A 23,225-nucleotide genomic window follows, 5' to 3' on the forward strand; every position below is an offset into this window, starting at 1 on the left:
TGAACTTGGAAGTTGGAAGTGTGGGAGTTGCCGGGAATGGTAATAACTCATTGGTGTGTCATCCTGTGAGCTTTTGTGCTGCTGAATTTTGGAAGTTTTTTAGCAGAGGTGGCAAGTTCTTGAGAAGAATGTTGTATTGATAATCATACAAGCTTAGTCAATGAATGGTGCATTGTTTGGTTGCAGATAGCTCCCCAAGGACGAGTAGCTATAGAACTTGGGAGCAAATTTATTTTGCGCACTTTGAGACGCTAATTGGCTTCTGCCCTGTTCACAAAAATATGTTGCTTCCTGGGTGCCCAGTGGACCCAATTTTGTCGAAAAAAGTCGTATGGTATAGTTTTCAGACAGCAGTAGTTGGTTTCGTTGATACTATCGGATCATGGTTTATCGGCTGATTTTATTCTCTTGTCCGCGTATGGGATTGTTTTTCCCATTTCACAATCCAAAAAAAACCTCTGAACTTAGAGATAAGCAGGGTTTTTCCAAGTCTGATGCTTATCTGACAAATATTATTTGTATAGATTAGAATACTCATTTTTGAGTTCAGGCAGAATGAACAATCTGCACTCAAATTTGATAAAGGAAATTCTATACTGCATTCATATTCACTTCACTCACAGTGAAAGTGCTTTAGGATCACAGTGCGATTGTCAAGTAACTTGTAATTATTTGTATAATTACCTGTTATTGATTTGTCATACTCCATTGAGTGTGTGGCGCTTGTATTGATGTCCTATGTCAACATTATCGAATGTTTTTGGGTATAGTTCACACCCGGCCGGGACAAGACCTGTATCGTTTTTTATTTTATCAAAATTTAAGTATTCTTGCCATATTTTTGGGAGAGATTTAACTCATCTAAAGTGAGTATGAGTGAAGTGATTGGATAAATAGTTGATATTATAATCACTTATGATAGGTCATCCATGTGCACAAAATAACAGCCGTTTATTTTATGACCAATAGTTACTATTATTCATTTTTTTAAAGTGAATTGTTCACTTTAGAGGAGTCAAATCTTTTTGAGAGATAAGGTTGAGGAGATGTTGAGAACAACTTTCAATAGAGTGGTTAACTTAAATAATACATTATTAATGTTATAATCTTATAGTAGTGTTGTTCAAATTTCAGAAGTATAACCTCAGAATAGTAAGTTTAATTTTATGTTTAAATGTTTTTTTTTTACCAATAAATGTTTCTTGTTTTTTATTGGCATAAATTTTTGTTTATGCTTTTCCATGTTTTTGTTGTTTTGTTTACCTCCAATTTTTAAGGAAGGGTGACAAATAATTGAAGTTTGTTGCTAGGAAAAAACCACTCCTTCAATTTGTCTCTTCCACTATGAGATTTTGTCAAGATTTCAAGAGATTGATTGAGAAAACATAACTTTTGAGTTAGATGATTCACATTAACCATTATCAGAGCTTGTGAAAGGATTTTATGATGTCATAATTTATTGATCAAGATGCTCTTCATACTATGTTAGAAATTATAATGAGGGCAAAAGAAAAGAGAGTTTAGAGTTCTGTAAGTTGTAAATTACTATAGGAATGAATTCATGATTACAGTGAAGTTATAAGTATGATTTTTACATTATAACAAGAATCTATAGTCTAACAAACTGTTTCAACTGTTAGGCTATGTTTGGAAGTTTGAAGGAAATAATGTCAAGGAAAAATGAAGTGAAGGAAAGAGGAAAAGTACCTAGACTCCCCACCTTGCATAAAATTTATTTTTCTTTATTCGACAAAAACTCCAATATGAGACGTTGAATGGTTTGGGAGGATTATGAATAAATTCTCAAATCAATTATTTTTCTTTATAATACTCACAAAGAGAGAACAAAAATATTAAGAGAGATCATCCAAAATAATTTTATACTACCGTTGAATAGCAATTGTGTATTATGTCAAATCACTCAACTTCACCTCAATTTAATGGTATAATATGAAAAAATAGATAATTTTTATTGAATGTCAATGTAAAATTAATTTACGTCTACAATACATATCCATCAAACCAAAAATATCACCCCATTCATCTTAATAATGCTAAGTTTATGTTAAACACTTAATCAATTATCTTATTTTTTAGACGATTATTTATCATATGGATAGACGAGAGTCAAACATATAATCAACGAAAAAAATGCGTACCAAACGCATGATGATTAGTGGCCAGTTTTAGGTTTTCAAATAAAATCTAAAGATATTTAAATAGGGGTTTCAGTTGAGGCAAAATTTATTCTCCAGTACTTACGAATGTTTATAATTGATTTAAAATTCAAAAACTGATCAAATCTGCATTTTGTATTTTTTTTAAGTGTAAAATAGCGACAGATAAGAATAAAGATTTTTTTTAATACAAACCACACTAGTTTTTTTAGTCATTAAATAATGTTAAGAGTTGTAAGACGATTGTCTTTAAGTTTTATCTCAACTGACAAATATTGATATTGTTATTAGGTTGGACGTCTTGTCCTAAGTTCGAATCGGAAATCTCGTGTGAGTTAATTATAATAAAATTTAGGCTAAATTACGTTCGTGGTCCCTTAACTTAATTTCAGGTAACATTTTAGTCCTTTATCTTTTTTTTTTCCGATTTAGTCCTTTATTTTAATTTTAAATGACAATTTGATATTTTATGTTTTAAAATTTCAACAACGTTATCCTTTTTTAAACAAAAATTAAAAAAAAAAATTCAATCAAAACTCATAAAATTAATTATATTCTTCAATATAATACAAATTTCATCAAATCCGTAACGCAAATCTTCAAATAAACTCATATTTCATACTTTATTTGATATTGTTGGGAATAAAGGACTAAATCGAGAAGAAAAAAAAAAGATAAGGGACTAAAACATTACCTGGAATTAAGTTAAGAGACCACGAATGTAATTTAGCCTAAAATTTATCATCTCTTCTAAAAAAAAAAAATCATAAGATAATTTAGTGATTTTGAAGAGTTAGAGTAACAGATAGATCATCATGAAAAAAGAGTCATAACATGATTAGAGGAATTAGAGTGAGAAATAGATCATGAATTCAACAAATCTTCATACTACTAAACGGTGAGGATATAACATACATCTCACACACATATATGGATCACTTTACTCCTCCTCCTTTGGTATAGCCGAATATTTTGCATTTATTAAATCCTTAAGAAATTCCGCAGATAACGTCTCAATTTTTAATTCCTTTGAATTTCGTTGCAATTTTTATTTTTATATATTTTAAACAAAAACAAAAAAAGATGATTTGTTTTTATAACAAAACAAAAGTAAAACCTAAATCTAAAATTGTGAAGGTCTAAGTTTAAAGAGGACGTTGTTAAAAATTGTAAAGGTGACATTAAGTCAGTAAGTGTAGTCTTGGAAGTAATTATGACATTAAGTCCTTACACCAATAATAGCTATTTTATCTTTTATTTTTTTTACTTGTGTATGTGTTTAGTTGTTGATTGATTTTCTTTTACACCAACTTTTGTTATTTTATTATGATGATTCATGGAATAAAGAGCTAAGAAATACACTTTCACTAAATTTGTTCAATAAAGGTTCAAAGAATATAAAATTTGACAGCAAAAACTTATAATCTCATATGATTCAACACCATTCATATGTTTTTTTTTTTTTTTTTTAATTTAACAACACTAAACCTTCTAATCTTCTATATTGTTTGAGTTATTAAATTCACATATCAGCTTCTTGGGTTCTTGCACAGACATTTTTCTAGCAGATTTTAGTAGTGTACATTGTCTATACACAATTTTCATGTATACTATGTGCTTTTGAGAAAAACTCAATCTGCGGATGTTTTTGAGACCGAACATTTTCAATTTTCAAATTGCTTTGGTTGCAGATCTGGTATTTTTCTGAGATTCGAGTTTACTGTCAAGTTAAAGGAGCCAAATGGTTCTAACATTGCTGCTTGCAAGGAGGTATTTATACTTTGATTATCTCATTAATGTTGGCGTTTTAGTTGCAATGGAAGTAAAAACCAGAAAAGGAATGAATGAAATGATAAAATGTGTCTTTGTTTATTGAGATAAATATGCTATTTCTACGGTCTCTATTACATTGTTTCTAACTAACTTCTTCTTAACTAACTAACTAACTAACTAAGTGGTTATTTAGTTGATTACATACAGTCAAATTAGAGTTACACAAAACTGAATACGGAGAACGTTCTCCGTTTTTCAGTCACAAACCAAGAATGTTCTTAGTTTCCAACAATTAATGGTATATAGAATCAGTGAAATCCTTTGACATGCTTGTTAACTTGGAACATGCTTTTGATTGGACTCTATTATGGTAGCAACCAGCCTCTTTTTTAACCTTATTTCCTTAACATCACTTGATTTTTTCTGTCTCTTCATTTAAGTTGTTTTGCATTTTTTTTTGAATTCAAATCATTATATGTATGTATTTTCCAAGTATCCATATTTTTGTGTTTTTTTTTGGGTTTTGTAGACTTCTGCTACTAATATGAATGTAGCAAATCAATATGTTTGTGTCATTGAAATATGGTTTTGTGGATTGGATGTAACATGTAAATATTATATTTTGTCTTAACATGTTGATAGTGTGTGTCTAATACTCAGTACTTTTATGTTAAACTATTTATACCTTGATGCCTTAAATTGACCTTTTCTATTACAAGTTTCAAGCATATAATTTGCTGCATGTGACTTAAATATACTAGTATGTCAAACTTTGAATTAATTCATAGTTGATAAAAAAAATTCGTTGTTGCCTCCACATTAAAAATTGGGATAGTATTAAGAAAGATTTGTCACATGTGAGCTATAAAATATCACAAGTAGCTTTACAATAAATTTGCTGATATGGTATATGTGGAATTTTGTTAGCTTGAGAATTTTAGCTCGCTTTTTCTTTCTTGTACTGTTGAAGACTATTTTCCACACATTACGTTCTTTTCATAAAACTTGATTATACTTAATTTTTTTTATGACATGGTTTAATTAATACTTATAATTTGTGAACATGATATAAATTTTGTTTAAGAGTATTACAATTAAAGACTAATATTAAATACTTCAAAAATGTATTTATAAGCTGCAAATTTACCTTCAGATTAAGCAATTTTGCACACCTTTTCTACAAATTATTTTGTGAAAACAAAATTTTCATGTGAACTTTTATGTGAAATTACATGTGGAAACAGACACAGTATCAAAATTTCCCTTGGAAAAGTCACGAAAATGCCTAAAGTTAAACTTCCCTCACCAAATGTTTGATGCGGATTTGTTTATTTTTGTTGCAGAAATCTGTAAGTTATCGATGGATTCAAAAATTCTCATAAAACAATTATATATCCACAAAGATTTTAAGTGGAAAAATATTTATGCATGTAACGTATTTCCTACAAAAGTTTAGCTCAAATTCGAGTGATATATAGTAGTGTTCAATGACATTTGGTGAAAAAGTTTTGAAATTTGAATATTGTTGCAAAATTTTAATCTTATTAGAAAATATAATTGATTTGTAAAATTTTCATGAGTGATTTGTTAAGCGACGTCATGCATGTATTCATGTGCGGCGTCACCACTCATATTTTTTATTTGGACTGTTTTGATATCAAATATATTCAAGAGCGATTCGCTGGGTGTTATATCCTACTAAAACGTTAAAAATTTCTGGATAAGAAAACTTATGGTGAACTAATATTTACTACGCGAAAAAACCTATTTTACAACGCTTTTTTTAAGCCATTTACAACGCTTTTTCAAAAAAATAAGCGTTGTAGTATCTAGCGCTGTGAAAAGATACAACAGTGCTTTTTTAAATAAAAAAATGCTATAAAATATGTAGATATATTGTGCGCTTGTTATATTCGTTTTACAGCGCTTTTTGGAAAAAGCGTTGTAAAGGTGCATTCAATAGATGCATTATTATGTACCTTTTACAACGCTTTTTTGAACAAGCGTTGTAAAATGTGCATTCAATAGATGCATTATTATGCGCCTATTACAACGCTTTTTTGAAAAAGCGCTGTAAAAGGTGCAAACAATAGATGCATTATTATGCACCTATTACAGTGCTTGCATTCTTATTTTAGTTTTATTAAAAAACGCTGTAAATTGAATTTTTAAAAAGCGTTTTTTTGTTTTTTATGGCATGTTTTTAGAAAGCGTTGTCTTTTAATTTTTTTTTTCCAAAATCATTTTCATCCAGAATCAGTTCACAATCCGTTCACACAATCAATACACAACAATAGAACTATATAACTTTATAATTTAACTTTATAACTTTACATATTTACACAATCAGTTTACAACATATTCATATACATATTCACATATTGACATCAACACAGAACTATATACATATTCATATAACTACATATTCACAACTTTTCAAATGTGCCATATTCATATAACTATCAGAACTACACAGAACAGAACTACCATATATTCATATAACTATCCCTTGCAACATGTCATTTCCCATCTAATGAAATAATTTTCATTTCAATCACATACTGACACCAGTCTTCCTTTATTTCAATTAGATCTCTTTCAGAGTATGTTGGACTGGAATTGTCAAAGTACTTTACGATATAAAAATTGAACATAAATAAGTTAGAATCAAATATATACATAGTTTATATATGAAAATCAAATAATGAAAATACCGTAACGTTTCTGGGATTATAGTTTGATTCATATCAACAATCTCCTTCTGAATCGCAATATATAGTACCCACAGTTGATGTTGTTAGTTTGACGAGGGCACTATAAAATAAAACATATAAGTCAATAAATATTTGTGCATTGATTGAAAATGAAATTTTAAAGGCATATATTTCAAACCTTTATTGGAATCCATGTGATGTTATTTGACTTTTGCTTCGACACTGTAGCACTTCTTTAAGTTCGAAAAACTTGTAAAGCATTATCGAATAAATAAATGTGATTATTATAACATTAACAAACACATTATATATATATATATAAGAAATAAATGAATATTACTTACTTGTCGAACATAGTCTTTATATCGGAGTGATTGTTGTAATTGTCGTGAAACGGATCTAAATAGTATATAACTTCAGAGGTCGCATTGATTGCAACAACAAAAATTTGGTTGACAATTTTTTTTACACAACTAATAAATTAAAATCTCATAAATTAAAAAAAGATATAAATAAAAAATATATAATTACGTACTCTTAATTATATGGTGCAAGGAACAACTTATCATTCTCTCTATTTCCTAATAGGATATCTACAACGTATTTCTTTACATTCACTGGATCGAGTTTAAACATCAAAAGCTTAAGCAGAGACAAAAATGAAAATCTATTTGACAATCTGCGCGTGCACACCAACTTCTAATACAAAAACCTTCAATGAAAATTTCAAATTAGATTAATTACCAATAAATTAAAGTAATTACCAATAAATGCAATTAAAAGTAATTTTTACCTAACGTATAAGCTGATGACAGTAGCACTCAACTCCTTATGGTTGAGAAGTTCGTATATGTGCTCTTTTTCAAGTAGTTCTTCATACTCATCTTCGAATATAGCTTTATCCATGCTTATGATGTGTGAATCGTTGTTGCTGCCCTAATTCGTTTTTACCTGTATGTCAAGACACGACCCATATCGAGCAAGGCATGGCTGGCTTATTTTAGGAGCAGGAGCAACAACTGATTTTCCCCGATCCAGTTTTTGAGCAGCAACTTTGGCAGCTTTATTACCCTCCAGCATGCAAGGAGTGACACCCTAAATCAATGGTTAATATGAAACAATTAGGTTGAATGAATTTCTTATTTTATTAAGTAATTAATTACATCGGGAAGACTTTTGAGACCAATATTGCAACTCACGTTTTCACTTTCCATTTGTATTTCATGTTGGAGCTGATTCGGAAGTTGCTTGTCTTTATTCGTCTTCACCAAGAGTGCCACTTGCTCTGATAGGAATTTGAGCTTCTCTAATACTTCCTCATTATATGGATTTTGGCGCTTCTCTTGTGAAAAATAGCTTTTAGGAGTTACGCCAAATCATTTCCCCCTCACACGACCAGAATATTCAGGAACATTAAACACTTTACCGAGAATGTCCCTGCAACTAGCTTTGTTGTCCTCTTGATTTTCCGAACTTTGTTCGAGATTCTCCTAAAATACACGTAGGATTAAAAAGATAAGTTCAATATCATTTTTAAAATAAAATATTAAAAAATATTAAAGTGATAATATACTTACACAAAGTTCTATTACTTTTTGAACATTTTCGTTATCAACTACTCAATCTTTATTTACACGAGCTTCCTTCCACAAGATATGACGACCCAACGATTGATCGGATTGGGTGTCTTGTAGCTATTCGTTAAGATCATAAACAAAATATTAGTTAGAAACTATAGTTTATAATGTATCACATTATATAAAAGTGATGTTTAATTACTTACAAGTTTTTGCTCTAGACGTGCATATCCCATACGAGATTTTTTGTATGGGTGTGTCGGAGTTTTTGCCCTCTCGCAATTTGCCTTACTTATATTCTATATAAAAAAAATAACAATCGTGTAAAAATTTAAAATACGCTATGAACAAATGCTAATAAATTAATCACTAACCACAAACGCGGGGTCTGAATGTTTTGCTACAAATGCGCTTCATTCTTCATTTGATATATAATGCTTATATATTTTTGGAGCTTCAGCATTCATATTTCCTTCACAATCTTTTAGATAGCAATTTGAGAGGTGAGATCTAACACACTGGTGTATTTTCCCGGCAACTCTCAACACGTAAGCCTTTCTCACCTCGTCAACAACAAAAGCAGTCTGCAAACGAAATAAAGATATAGTTTGAGTAAAGTATTTCAATGGAAAAAATTATAAGTAACAAAAAAGTGGATCAAAAAAGTTACTTGTATATCAGTTCACATTATATCTGTCGCATCCTTCAACGCCTTATCTCTCAAATCGTCAATTATGATGGGGATATTCTGACGAACAACAGATCCAATATAACTTACAAACATGGAACTGTTGGGGTCAATTGGTTGACCACTCTCATTTCATCCAACCTAATAAACTTATATAATAAGTACATGCTTTCAAAGAAGATAAAAAATAAACAGCAAACAAAGTATAGTATACCTCAAATTTTATGCCACTACTCCTTGCTTTTATGACATTTTGCAAGATGGTTGCACCATGTTTGACTTCATTTTCATAAGTCTTAGGGTTGACAACTTCCTCATTTTGACGATCTAGATCCTTGTTGGTATCCATTTATCTACAACAAGTTCAACATGGAGTTCAGTATAACTTCAACAAGTTCAACATGCAATAGTCTAAGTACGTTGCAGTATAAGTTCAACATGCATTTTAGTGACAACAAAAAATTAATAAATACAATACCTGAATAGTGAGAAGAAATGCGTAGGGTTCGTAGGAGAAGGAACACCGAGAATGCGCAGAAATAAGAACGGTTCGTAGGATAGAGTATGGTTCGCAGAAATACGTAATTAGAGTTACGTATTTCAATGAGAAGAGATGGTTCGTAGGGATAATAACACAGATGTGGATGGTTAGCAATGGAGATGATAGTAGGAATATGGTTCGTAGGGATAATAACACAGATGATAGGATTCACAACGAGAAGAACAATGAAGAGGAGGAGGACACTAGCGTAGTGAAGTTTACGTAATGAAGAGGAAGCTGAAGCAGTTTTCAGTTATATATAAAACCCTATTACAGCGCTTTTTCGAAAGAACGCGGTAAAAAACCTCCTTATTTTATTTTTAAAAGTCTTTTACAACACTTTGGCAACAAGCGCTTTAAAAGATCCTTTTAACTTGGTATAAAAAAAAGCTTTGTGACCTCCTTATTTTTTTTAAAGGCTTTTATAGCGCTTATGGACAAAAGCGTTGTAAAATTACAAGTTTATATTCAGTTCAGTTCAATTAAAATACCTATATTTGGACTTTCTTTTTTTCCAAATAACTATTTAACTACCTCTATATATATATATATATATATATATATATATATATATATATATATATATATATATATACAAAAAAAATATATATCAATGCTAAATTACATGATTAGCTCATATTGAGATGTTCAATTCAAGTTCAAGATAAATTCTCAGTGCTCAAACAAAGCTATTTCAAGTTCAATATAAGCCGAAAATCAGTTATGGCAAGTCAAACATACACTTAAATTACATGAACTTAGTATCAAATACAGTTCAAGCTAAATACTAAAATGCTCAATTCTGGCAGATCAAACAATTAAATTACATGAACTCAGTTCAGATTACATGACTTATATCAAACAATTAAACACATTAAGATGCCCTTCTTCTTTTCCTGGTGGGATTCACATTTGTTTGTCCATTAACGATACGAAACGATGGATTAATCCAAATTCCCTCATCATGATCATCTCTAAGATATGAATCATCATCAGTTGAATCAATTTCATGTGGTTGTGATGTTGCAAATAAAAGATCATTACCAACATCTTCATCATTATTGTTATCATCACTTATTTTATTGGTCGATAGGACAACATACCATTTATCATCAAGAGGATTAGTGACATAAAACACTTGTTGAGCTTGCGACGCTAAAATAAAAAGCTCATCAATTTTTGCCCATTGTGGAGAATCTGCAGGGTGTTGAAACTTTTCATCTATAATTTTTTCATTTGCATGCCATGTCAACTGTTTTGAATCTTCTTCATTGCGATACATGCGCCTAAATCTTGGTATTATAGGAAAATACCACACGACTTTTGATGGGGTAGATTCTTTCTTCTTATATCGAGAGACATTGCATTTCGGACACGCCTTTAGTAATTCATATTCGTTTCGAAATAAAATGCAATCGTTAGGACACATATGAATTCTTTCGTAACTCATGCCAATAGAGCACAAAATTCGTTTAGCCTCGTAGGTTCGACTGAGAAGTTCATTATCATCTGACACCATATTTTTTAAGAGTGTTAATAATTTTGTGAAGCTTTTATCAGACCATCCATTACTCGCTTTTAAGTTGTACAACTTTAATATCGTCGACAGTCTTGTGAATTTAGTACAACCATTATATAATGGTTTCTATGCATCACTCAACAAACTCTCAAACATTTTAGGACAATTTTGAAGATCTTCTTCAACTGCTTTTGCAATCTCCTCAACTCGGTCCGGCTCATATGTATCTGTGTTGAAATCAGTTGAAGCATATGTCGAACCATTCTCAAAATTAATGTTTCCTTTTTTTTTCTCACCATGTCTTATCCAACATGTATAGCTTTGATCAATTCCATGCCATACTAAATGTCATTCCAATTCATCTTCTCTAACGCGTTTTCCAAAACAACATTTTAAACAAGGACAAACGACTCTATTTGGATCTTTTGCATTCTTCACTGCAAACTCAACAAACTTCTTCACTCCATTTTCATACTCTTTTGATAATCGATTAGCAGACATCCATTTCCGATCCATATTATATGACATATATAAATGCAGTTACACAAATAATAAGCTACTGATAACATTATACCAATATATAGTACACATATCTAATATTAGAAAATGGAAACCAATGTCCAAGTCTGATTTCAAAACAGAATAGATCAACAAATTTCAAAAAAGAATAAGTTTTATATGATTTATTATGTAACAATTTATTAGTTTTAGTGACAACAACAAATTAATAAATACAGTACCTGAGACAATGTATCTAATTTTTTATAAAGGAGGAGCAGTAAATGGTCGCACAGTACGTAGAAGAGAGGAGGGTTCCCAGAGTAGAGGAGATGATGGTTCGTAAATTTGTTTTAAATTTATTTTTATTTATTTAAAGTAAATGATTTTTATTTAAAGTGAATGATTTTACGGCGCTTGTGTAATAAGTGCTCTAATATGTCCTTTAATTATGTGAAAGCGCAAGGCTTTTACAGCGCTTTAAAAGCTATGTAACATAAGGTGGAAGCGCTATATTTTACTGCGCTTGTGTTTAAAGCGCTCAAAAAGCGCTGTAAAACATTATGTGAAGGCGCTTCAATTTACAGTGCTTTTGAGAAAGCGTTGTAAACATTATGTGTAAGCATTGTGGCCTCCGTTATTTTTACGTGTATTATACAACAACGCTTGTATTTATTAAACGCTATAAAATGTGCACTATAAAATGTCATTTTTAGCGTAGTGATTATGTAACTCTATTACCATTACCATTATATACAACTCCAAAGTTAACCAACACTACCTAATAATCTTGGTCCACTTTTTTTTTTTGACAAATTGCAGCTTTAACAATTCTGTTTTATTTATTTATTGTATTTTATAAGTTTAGATTTAAATTTAAATCAATCCTATAATTATAATGAACTCCAAAGCAAACTACCAATTTTAGTAAGAGATTTTTCTATACAAGTTTACCCTTAAAGACATAATCTTTTAGAAATTCAAATTTAAAAACATATAACATGAATATTAACACTGAAATCTAGATAAATTTAGATAACATATATTATTAACTGAAACAAATAAATTAAAATAAGATAACATTTATGTAATCTATACATATAATAAAAGAGATAGGAACATTTGGTATATCCTAACTTTTTAACCGAAATTACCCTTACAGTTTTTCCTAACTTTTTCACATAATAGTAACTATTATTGAAAAGACAAATCGCCAATGAACAAGAGATAAAAATTAAAAAAAAGAAGGGAAAAGATTGAAAAGAAATATTTAAAATAAAAGTTATGGTTTATGATTAACATACAGTCTTTTAGTATTACAGAATTAACTTACACTAACGCAATAGAAAAGCAGGTTATAGAATTATCCGTTTGGACTCTAGTAAGATTTAAATGCAGTGAAACACAATAAAAAAAACTGATAGCCTAACAAGTCAACAATAAAATAAGAATTGGATTAATATATAATTGGAGTGCGATTCATAATCACTCATATTTATCGATAAAGTAATGACTATATAGATAAATTAGTAAATGCGGATTTTTTTTTAATTAATTTTATTTAGTTGGATTATATGTCTCCTTGTATCAAAGAATACTTATTCTATAATAGAGTTGGGTGTCAGTTTTCAATTTTGCCCATTACTTAGTGTCTTTAGTTGTCAACGATTGCGCAATTTTTCCATTTTCTTTGGTTTTATTCTATGGAGTTTCCAAGAAGGGGTTATCAATGAGACATTTCAAATTTCATTGTTTACTTGGTTATTGGCCTAATCCATCAAGTTTTATTTTACTTATCATTATTAATGCAATTAATTAAAGTGTTGTACATGATAGATGAATGTCTAAAGACGTCAATATTATTGAGAAGTTTTGGTTGAATATAATATTTTTGCACATAAAATTCGATTAAATGTCTAACATATATGATTCCAAACCGATCCAAAATAAAATGACAAATGAATTCGAAAAAGCAAAAATCATATAAAACCAAATATTAGTAAATACTTTGGAATGTTATTTTGTAAAAAGAGTGGATTTCATATATCTTTTCATAACAAACCAAACCACATGCAAATAATTAAAATAATTCTATTTCATGTTAGTGATTGACGAATATTATACGACAAACGTGGCCAGAGAAAAAATAATTAAAAATTTAAAAGCAAATCGTCGCCTGAGAGATTCGAACTCTCGCGGGGAAACCCCATGTACTTAGCAGGCACACGCCTTAACCACTCGGCCAAAGCGACGCTGATGGTAATCTTCAGAATATAATATTTAATAATCTAATATGCAAAAACTTTCCAACGATAACATCTGTTTTTTTATAATTAAATTTTTTAACAACTATAATAATCTCACAATTATACCAATTTCCAAATTTTATTAGTTTTTAATCAGAACCTTTTAAATGGTGTAAGAAATAAATTCAAGAGCCATATATGTATTCAAATCCTTTGAAGGGTTTTGTTTTGGGACGGATTAGAACTCATGCGAAAGAGTTTTGTTTGATTTTTATTAGTGGTGTGCTAACCAGATAAGTGTTTGGGTTTGTTGGATTTTTAATCATGGTTTGATTGTTTTTTCCACCATTTAAGTTGGATGTCTTTTGTGGAATAAACTATTTTCTAACATTCTTTTACTCTCTTAATACTCTATAGATTTCACAATGTGTATGAAAATTATTGTCATTGGATTAACTTGTAGACAAGGTTATAAATCAGGAACACCTCTTCAAAGTTTTGTAAATTATTTATCATTGTCTTTATTTCTGAGGGTCATTAACATTACCATAACTTATTTTAGAAGGTTAATAGATTTAGAGTTTTGTCAAGTTAATTATATATATATAAATGTATTCAATGTTGGGGATTAAACTCCTTTTTTACGTAAAGAAAAGTTCAAATATTTTAATCTATTAAGTATGATGTATCAATTAAATTAAACGGATATGAGTTATTTTATGATACACAAGAGTGTTTTTTGAACAAAAGTGGAGCCACCAAAAGAGAGAGATAAAAGAGAAAACACATTTCTAATTTTGTAAAATTAGTCTCACTAAAATATCCATTGCGCATTCATTTACAATTGGATCGGGCTAATTATTGGATAACATATTTGCAATATACAGTTCCTCGTTTTCAGGTGAGATGAGTCTGAGCCGAAAAAATTGTGTTCTCACCGTTGATGTAGTTTTAGGTATTTTTTCATCTTTTGTTCTCATTTGTAAGCTTTTATGTTTTATTGTTTTGACTACTTGGTGGCACAATTTATGTGTTGTCGTTAAACTCTATTGTACCCTTATTTGATTATAATAAAGTTATTTCTTTAATTGGGATGACCCGTAGTTTTTACTCTAACTTTGAGAGATTTTGCTACCATATATTTTGTCGTTGCTCCTCAAGGTTTGTACAAGTTGGAGGAATTTTATTTTCACTACATACCGCATATTATTGTGTTAACTCCCCGTCACTAAGGGTATATTTGGGGGTTGGATTTTAAAAGACTTTGGAAAGGAGCACTTAAGGCTGCGTCCATATTTAAGTATATATTTGAGGTTTTAAAAAATTAAAAATCAAATATGAACGATCTTATTATATCTCAATTTCACTTAGCTTATTTTAATAAATACTTTATAGTTTCTTTAATTTTAAAAAAAATAAATAAATTATTTTTTCCATTCCTCTCCAAAATCCAACTTCTTAATATATTTACTTAGAGATTGAGATAGGTGTTTAGGTCAATCTCCAATCTCCATCCATGACATAGTAAAAATTAACAATAACCTTGACTTTTAATAGAAAAATTGGAAGATAGTGGACCTGTTTGGTTAAAAAAATAAAAAAATAAAAAAATTTATAGTATTTTTTACTTTTTGATAAAAAAAATTCAAATGAAAAATTAATTTACATAGTTTATCTTAAAATATCATTTTAAGTGTTTTTATTTGGTACCATTTTTTTTTAATAAAATTTCAAAAAATAATTAAAATAAAAAGTTGTTTTGAGAAGTTATTCGTAAAAGTTATTTTTAAAATATACATGTAAAAATGTGATTTTTGTTATATTAAAATATTTAATAATGAATATCTCAATTATTTAATATCAAAGTTACTTTCTTTTAATCGATACAAATAAGTTTAAAATAACTACAATTTTTAAATAAATTATCATAAAAATCATTTTTTTTAAATATAAAATCAAAATTATTTTTTAAAAATGTTAAACAAGTGGGCCTAATAACTCTCTAACTAATTCAAAGATTTCCTATTGACTTGGCTTGAAAATTCAACGCTATTATCCAATTGGTTAATCATATTTCTAGGTAGAGCTGTGCGAAAATATTCAGTTATTAGGCTCAAATTTATAATCGGATTCAAATCATTTTTAAATATCAGGTTAAAATAATATAGTTATAACCCAACTCATTTACGATCGATTAAAATAATATGTTTTATTTTTTATTTGAATTTTATCCAGTTATTATTCACTCATATTTTATATTTAGATTTGAACCCTACATCCTTTCTTAGAATCCTAATTCCTTTCTCTAAATTGTAATTTACATATAATTTAAATTGAATTAGCAAGATGTTTTTTCTCTCTCATCAACACAACAACATAAAATTGTTGCTTCTTTTTCGATTTCAACAACAACAACGAGGTAGCTATTCCTGAACTCCAACTTCATTCTTCCATTTATCTCTTCCTTTTATACATTTCAATTCATTCCTAACTTAACAATACTTCATTTTATTTCCTTCATTTTTACAGGTATTAAGTTTTGTATTATTCCCTGTATCACGAGTTTTCAGTAGAAATTTCACCATTTTCATGATTTTAACAAATTCTTATCTTTTCATAATAAAAAACCTATTTCCTAAAAAACATATTTGTCTTTTTTTATAAACTAAATTTTATACCTTGAGTTTTAAAATAATGCATAAAAATATGACTCATTTTTAATTACTTCATTTTGTACAAATCAGTCTTTTTGTTCATCTTAAGCTTTTCCTTTCTATTTTCTTTTTGACATCTTATATAAGTTTAACCATTTTTCCTTTCATATTTATATAAATGTTACATATTATATTTTATCAATATTTCACCTTGTTGTAAACCATTTATTGATTTCTCATCTTTTTTTGTCTTTCATTTTACCTAAGGATGAATGTCAAATTTGGAAAGTTCTGCTGATTGTGGTGTAATGCGGTGTATAAATTGTAAATTACATACACTAACTATTGATTGGATTATATGGTGAGAATTTGTTTAAGGTAATTAAAAGAAAAATATGCTCAATTTGGCTCGTAGTTTTGTGTTCGTAGTTTCATAATGCATCAAATTCTTGAAATTAACAAGTTATATCAAGTTTTCTGTATATAATTTTAAAGTTTTCAAATCAATTAAAAAATAATCAATTTTTTATCCGGTTTTGAGAAAAAGAAAAAAATTGATTTTAAAATTGGATTTTTCAAAATCGATTATTTAACCATAACCGATTCTACAAACTGATTTTATAATCAATTTTAAAACAAAAAATAGATTTAATTATAAATCTTAATCCATATAATCATTGTTTTAAAATGGATATCATTTGATTTTATAAAATAAAAAATTAAAAAATAAATAAATAAATAATCAACCATCCACGCTCTTATTTTTGGGTGTGGAGCCTACTCATAATCTCAAGTTGTATGGTTCTCCCTAAAAAGATTGAGTAAATCAACAAATTTTCTCTTGAAGAGCATTTACACATCTGATTTTTAGAAATAGAAAAATAACATCTTGAAATTAAAAGATGTCTGACAATATAGTTCATCTGTTAGTTTGCTTTGCTAATAAGGTTAATGTGGACGTTAATTTCTTACGTGGCAAACACAGTTGTTAGTCTACTCGTTGTCACGTAAGTGAGGGGTTAATTTGCCCGATTTAAAAAAAAAAATGAAACTTTGTCATCATTACAACGATAACAGTTTCATCTATATAATTCATTTGTGTTCATCTTCCGTATTTTCATTTCTTCTTCTTCCAATAACCTTCATTTATATAATTTATTTTTCTTCCTCTTTCATAGTGTTCAAATCGTAGAAAATGAAAGAATAAACAATCACTTATTCTTCTTCCTCCATATGTGAAATATTGAACCTGGTGATTCTCAAATGTCATTATGGAATAAAAGTTGTTGTTAGAGTTGCTACAAATAAATAAATAAAATTAAAAGAGTATTATTTTCACGCCTTTTTTTTCTTCAGTTTTTCTAATTCTTTATGGATGATGTATAACTATAACTTCTTTATAGGGGTTGAAGAGACTAATGAACTAGGTTTGCTTAATGGGGTAACATACCAAGATGTGTGGAAGACAAAGTTATTGGACAAGGTTGACAATTTGGTAACTAGGTAGTGGCCTTATACCAAACCTATCAGTGTATATAACTGGTCCTCTAAGTTTATATGTTTTACTAGCAATGTAGTTCATACAATTATATTAAAAGTTGCAATAAAGTCCCTGAGTTATCATTCATTTTTCTAGTTCTTGATATACCTCCTTAGACATGTACCTCTTGGAATATCATTTGATCTTCGTGAGTGGGTCCAGATTGTGAAAATGGTATTCTATTTTGGCTTTGTCCCTTATGTGCCTCACTTTGGGGGAGAAAATTAGAGAAATTGAATAAATCATTGAGCAAACTTTGAGATAACAGTAGAAAAAAAAAATGGAAGAGAAAATTAAGGAAACGAAAAATGAAGAAATTGCCTATGACAAAGGACATGAAAAGAATTCTCTTTTTAGTTGCAGCAACTCTAACAACAATTTTTTTTTCACAATAACATTTGAGAATCGTCGGATTCAAGCTTTCATCCATGGCGGATGAAGAATAAGTGATTTTTGGTTCTTTCATTTTCTACGATTTGAACACTATGAAAGAGGAAGAAAAATGAATTATAAAAAAGAAAGTTTTTGGAAGAAGAAGATAGGAAATCGTGTAAGAAGAACACAAATAGATTATATAGATGGAGATTTTATCGTGCAATGATGACAGAGTTTTAGTTTTTTTTTTTTAAGAATTGAGATTCAATTTCGTTTTCGAGATCGACTAAATTAGCCCTCGTATTTCCAAAACAAACAAATTAGTCTCTCTTACACGACAATGAATTGATTAAGAAATAGGGATGGAAATTAGATCCAGACTCAGTGGGTACCCGCAAAAAAAAAAAAAAAAAAAAAAAAAAAAAAAAAAAAAAAAAAAAAAAAAAAAAAACCACAATAGATAGGGTAAAAACTAGTATAATAGGTATGGGCACGGGGACCGGTAATTACCCGCAAAATTAAGCGGGTATAGGTGCAGGTATTAGTATTATAGTACTCACTCTGCTATGCACCCGCACTTATTAATATATTATTTATTTATTTATTATATTAGTGTTTAGTTTAACTAATTGTTTTCTTTTATGTTTTAACATCTATTAATATCATTGGACTACTACAATATTTATAATCGAAAGATAAACATTTGCAAACTTTTTAAGAATTTGATTATGATGAATAGGTAATTAATTGTGACTTTATAACTAACAATTATGTTTTATTGATCGTGACTTTATAATTATACTTGCAAATTCCTATCAATTGTTTTTACGGTCTCGAATAATATTATTGTAGGACTTGCAACTCTATAAAGTATTATTATGAATATTTGAATGTGTATTGTAACGAGTGTTCATTTAAAATATTGAGTTATAAAATATTTTGATTTATAATACTTTATAATTGGAGTTAAAATATTTGGATAATTTTTAAATTTAATCACAACAATATCATTTATTTATTGATTTATTTTAGTTAAATCGTGAGTAATGGGTATGGGTACGAACACTTAGGTACCCAAAATATAAGAATACGAGTATTAAAGTTGATACCCAAGATGGTACTGACCCAAGTATATGTATTTTTTTTAAATATAGATACGAGTATCACAGTACCCTACTCAAATACTACCTACCATTATGGCGACACTGTCCTCCTCAGCTTCTTTGTTGGTTTTTTTTTTTTTTCAAAAGTGTTGCTTTTATTTTCTTACATGATAAACAAAATATTTTTCACACGTTAACTCAATGGTTTGATTAGAAAAGTAATTAGAGAATAACAAAATTATTTCAATTTATTTATAATTAAAATTAATTTTATAAAATCAATTCATTAAAATTTAATTAACTGTTGGTTTTGCCATCACGGAATTGTAACCACACAACTGAAATTCCTTGATCTAAAGGGTATTGGAATATTGCCAGATAATAAAAATGTGTGGGGATGAGGCAAGGAAAATAATCCATGCAATAAATTAATGACAAATAATTTAGAACACATGACTATTGAGTGTCAAACAGAATATTACAACTTACAACTGACCTGGAAAGACAAACACGGCAATGACAATAGGCCTCTAAAACACACACTAAAGACAAACAAACAAAAAAGGGAGAAAAACATAGTTTCCCCGTATATATGAAATGAAATGCCTCAACATGTTTGGCAGTGCAAAGTGCAAAGCTCTACATTAATTAAAATTACATAAACCACAGATTGCCCCACAGATAATTTTCCTACTTCTCCAGGAACAAGGTTATTGCGTCTGCCTATAGGCTACTGATACCAAAAGGATTAAATTTACCATATATGTAAAATTCAAACATTAAAATATATATGTAAGGTACTTGGGCAAAGAATACCCTTCTCACATTATCGCCGCTATTTAAACCTTAACTTGCAACGGGTTTTGCAGTGACTGACTTAATGGCTTCCGCGTATGTCCTGTGCTGGTAGGTAAGTGTCGATTCAAGCAGGTCCCAAAGGGATGTCTTAGGATTCCATCCTGAGGAGACAGAAAACAACCATAAACGCGCAAATTAACTAATTGTAATGTTAAAGATCAAAATAGGATGGATGAATGAATGAGGAAACCGGAAACGTACCAAGCTGCTTGTTTATTATGGTCATGTCCGGAATTCTTTTGTCACTGTCATCATATCCCTCACCATAAAATTCTTTGGAGCTCACATCAACTGTAGGTGTCTCAATAGTTGGATCTCCACTTACCTTCGCATAGACCTGTAAAATCGAACAACAATTATTCTTGAATCCTTGTAAAAACAGGCTTAAATTCTAACATTAGAGCCAAATAAGTTATAATAATAATAATTATAAAAAATTATTTTACCTGGATCATCATTTCGGCGAGCTGCCTAACTGTAACCTCATTGTTTGGGTTACCAACATTAAAGATGTGGCCATTGGCTCTGGCAGGGTTTTCCTGTCAACAAACAGGTAACATAACCTTCAGCGGACAAACCGAAAACAATAATAAGTTAAGAGGAATGCAATATCACATAACCTACAATCATCAATAAGACAGCTTCAATGGCATCTTTGATGTAAACAAAGGTTCTCTGGGATTCGCCACCATCCACAAGCTTGAGGGGTTCTCCTCTGAGAAGATTCTGTAGAAAAAGAAAAGACAGAATTTTTTTAACTAGTATTCATAACTTCAGGTAAGATATCTAAAATATTAAACAAAAAACTAAAGCGAAATGTGACCGACATTGCTGAAGCATGCAAGAACACGTGGAACACCCTCACTTGGACCGTCAATACCGGGAATGAAATCCATTCTGGGTCCAATCCAATTAAATGGCCTCACAATTGTAAACTCCAAGCCATTTTCAGCACCCTCAGCTGTCAATAATCACATGTCAGTGCGTCTAGTCACTAATGAAAAGCCAAATCAGTCTATACCAAGAAAAAAGAAGAAAAATCAGCTTACCATAAACCAGCCTCTCAATCAACTGCTTTGCACATGCATACGACCATCTTTGTTTTTCGATTGAACCGAAAATGCATGGAGACACATCTTCTTTAAGCACATAGTATGCAGGATCCTAACACAACATTGGAAAAACAATATAGCTAAATCAATTTTGGCTCCCATTTCAAAAGCAGAAGAACAGAAAAAAGGACAATTGATTAAAAAAGTTCACCATCATCATTACTTATCCTATAACTAACAAGACATATACAGGTGAAAAATGTGCAAAGTCAACATCATCTTTAAAATAAAATAAAAAACTAAATGCAAAACTGCAAATCCAAAAATCAGTAAGGACCTATTTGGTTATGAGAAAATCAATATTGATTTTTAATTAAATAATAATTCCAAAATGCTAATGCTATTTCCTGCACAAATCTTTAAACACAAGAAAGTACACGAATTATCATTTCTTTAATTATTAACAAAAGTATAAAACAGAATAACATTTTCTTATACCAAAGAGTAGTTAGTAGTTAGAACATGTTCACACAAAATCTCCTGATGTTAATTGACATGATGTGTTGAATTTGAACTACCACCGACACATTCCAAAAATTATGCAAACATAAAATCATAACAGATAAAGCACAGATCTGAAACAAAAAAATCATTTTCATTTAAACAAATAAAAAAAAAAGATTATTAAAAAAATGAAAGGTTACCTGACGAAGAGGACTATCTTTTGGAAGAAAACTACCAATCGTTTTCCCATACACTTCACAAGTAGAGAAATGAATAAGCCTCTTATTATTTTCAGAACAGTACTTCACCTGAAAAAAAAAAAAAATAATGACACATACCCTTCAATCAATTTCACAAAAAGATTGAAACTTTGAATAAAAAGAACACATACCACAGGAAGCGCATCAATGAAATTGCTATAAATTGTGTCAAGAGGACGCGTGTTGTAATCAGCAGGAGTACAAATTGCAGCCAGATTTATAGTCTAAAAAACAAAAACAATAAGAAGAAATTAAAGAAACCTAATTTAAAAATAAAAAATGAAAAAATTGAAGAGTTATGAAAAATTACCAGATCTGCCATCTTGATGAGACCTTCAAGTCTAGAATCATTTTTAATATTAAGACGGTGAAAGTAAATTCGACCATTCCAAGGAAGGGTTTCAGGTTCCAAAAGGTGTTTGATTTTGTCGTTGTAAACATCTAAAGCGAGAACTTTGTGAGGGGTTTCAGACAAGAGTTTCTCGCAAAGATGAGAACCGATGAAACCACCGGCACCTATCATGCAGATTGTTAATGGTTTGATTGGGTTACCGTCGAGATCTAAACGAGAAGCCATGGTTGATTCGTTTCTTTTCGAGAGTGAACAAAGAATGTGAATATGATTATTATGATGACAACTGTGTCAAGGTTCTAATTGAAATTGTTCCACTGATGCAAGAATGGAGGTGACATATGCTACTATACTTATACTCATTGATATTCTTTTTCTTTTTTTTTTTTAATAATAATAATTCATATTTCATAAACGTGAAAATATAATACTACTAGATCGAGTATTACTATTTAATATTATGTACCAATTTTTCTTTTCCTCTTTTCTCAAACAAGTTTGAATTACACATCCACTCGGTATGAATAATACTTAATATCCTAACAAATTATCCACGTGGAAAGTTTCAAATTTAAATTTAAGATAAAACATTTTATCTAATAATATTAATATTTATTAATTGAATTATGATTTAAAAAAAAATGTAATTTTAATTAGAAATTAATTGTTATTAAAAAATAAATTAGAGATTAATTTTACGACTCATATGTATATAGATGATAATACTGGCATTTAATTGGATTAAAATTTAATAATTTTTGTAAGTTTATTAGAGATTTATTTTATGTGATTCA

At 29.4% G+C, this 23,225-nt stretch overlaps 2 protein-coding genes and 1 non-coding gene across 3 annotated transcripts in view; 1 reads left to right on the forward strand and 2 right to left on the reverse strand.

Moving 5' to 3' along the window:
- Nucleotides 1-3,962, forward strand: part of LOC101502264 (DDT domain-containing protein PTM-like) — a 15,825-nt gene extending 11,863 nt beyond the window's left edge. The window contains exon 11 of the mRNA XM_012717349.3: nucleotides 3,869-3,962. Coding sequence (XP_012572803.1) covers nucleotides 3,869-3,962 — 94 coding nt within the window. The remainder of the gene's footprint in view (nucleotides 1-3,868) is intronic.
- A 9,695-nt stretch (nucleotides 3,963-13,657) lies between these two features.
- Nucleotides 13,658-13,739, reverse strand: TRNAS-GCU (transfer RNA serine (anticodon GCU)). Its single transcript has one exon. It is a non-coding gene; the product is annotated as a tRNA-Ser (tRNA).
- Nucleotides 13,740-19,803: 6,064 nt separating this feature from the next.
- LOC101500026 (UDP-D-apiose/UDP-D-xylose synthase 2) lies at nucleotides 19,804-22,763 on the reverse strand. Its single transcript, XM_004506066.3, has 9 exons — nucleotides 22,390-22,763; nucleotides 22,211-22,303; nucleotides 22,020-22,127; nucleotides 21,313-21,427; nucleotides 21,091-21,224; nucleotides 20,888-20,989; nucleotides 20,710-20,802; nucleotides 20,465-20,600; nucleotides 19,804-20,364 (listed from the first exon to the last, which is right to left on the reverse strand). Exons 1-9 carry the CDS (start codon nucleotides 22,654-22,656, stop codon nucleotides 20,252-20,254), a joined length of 1,161 nt encoding a protein of 386 aa, XP_004506123.1. The 5' UTR covers nucleotides 22,657-22,763; the 3' UTR covers nucleotides 19,804-20,251.
- Between the last annotated feature and the right edge of the window lie 462 nt (nucleotides 22,764-23,225).

Source organism: Cicer arietinum, chromosome 6 (genome assembly GCF_000331145.2).
Source record: "Cicer arietinum cultivar CDC Frontier isolate Library 1 chromosome 6, Cicar.CDCFrontier_v2.0, whole genome shotgun sequence".
Taxonomy (NCBI): Eukaryota; Viridiplantae; Streptophyta; class Magnoliopsida; order Fabales; family Fabaceae; genus Cicer; species Cicer arietinum.

What these genes read in the sequence shown, in the direction of transcription:
- LOC101500026 (XM_004506066.3), bottom strand. Translation starts at nt 22,656, where the DNA reads ATGGCTTCTCGTTTAGATCTCGACGGTAACCCAATCAAACCATTAACA. An exon ending in TTCTTGCATGCTTCAGCAAT is followed by an intron (nt 20,990 to 21,090) that starts GTCGGTCACATT and finishes CTTTTTCTACAG; the next exon opens with AATCTTCTCAGAGGAGAACC. An exon ending in CATAATAAACAAGCAGCTTG is followed by an intron (nt 20,365 to 20,464) that starts GTACGTTTCCGG and finishes CTGTCTCCTCAG; the next exon opens with GATGGAATCCTAAGACATCC.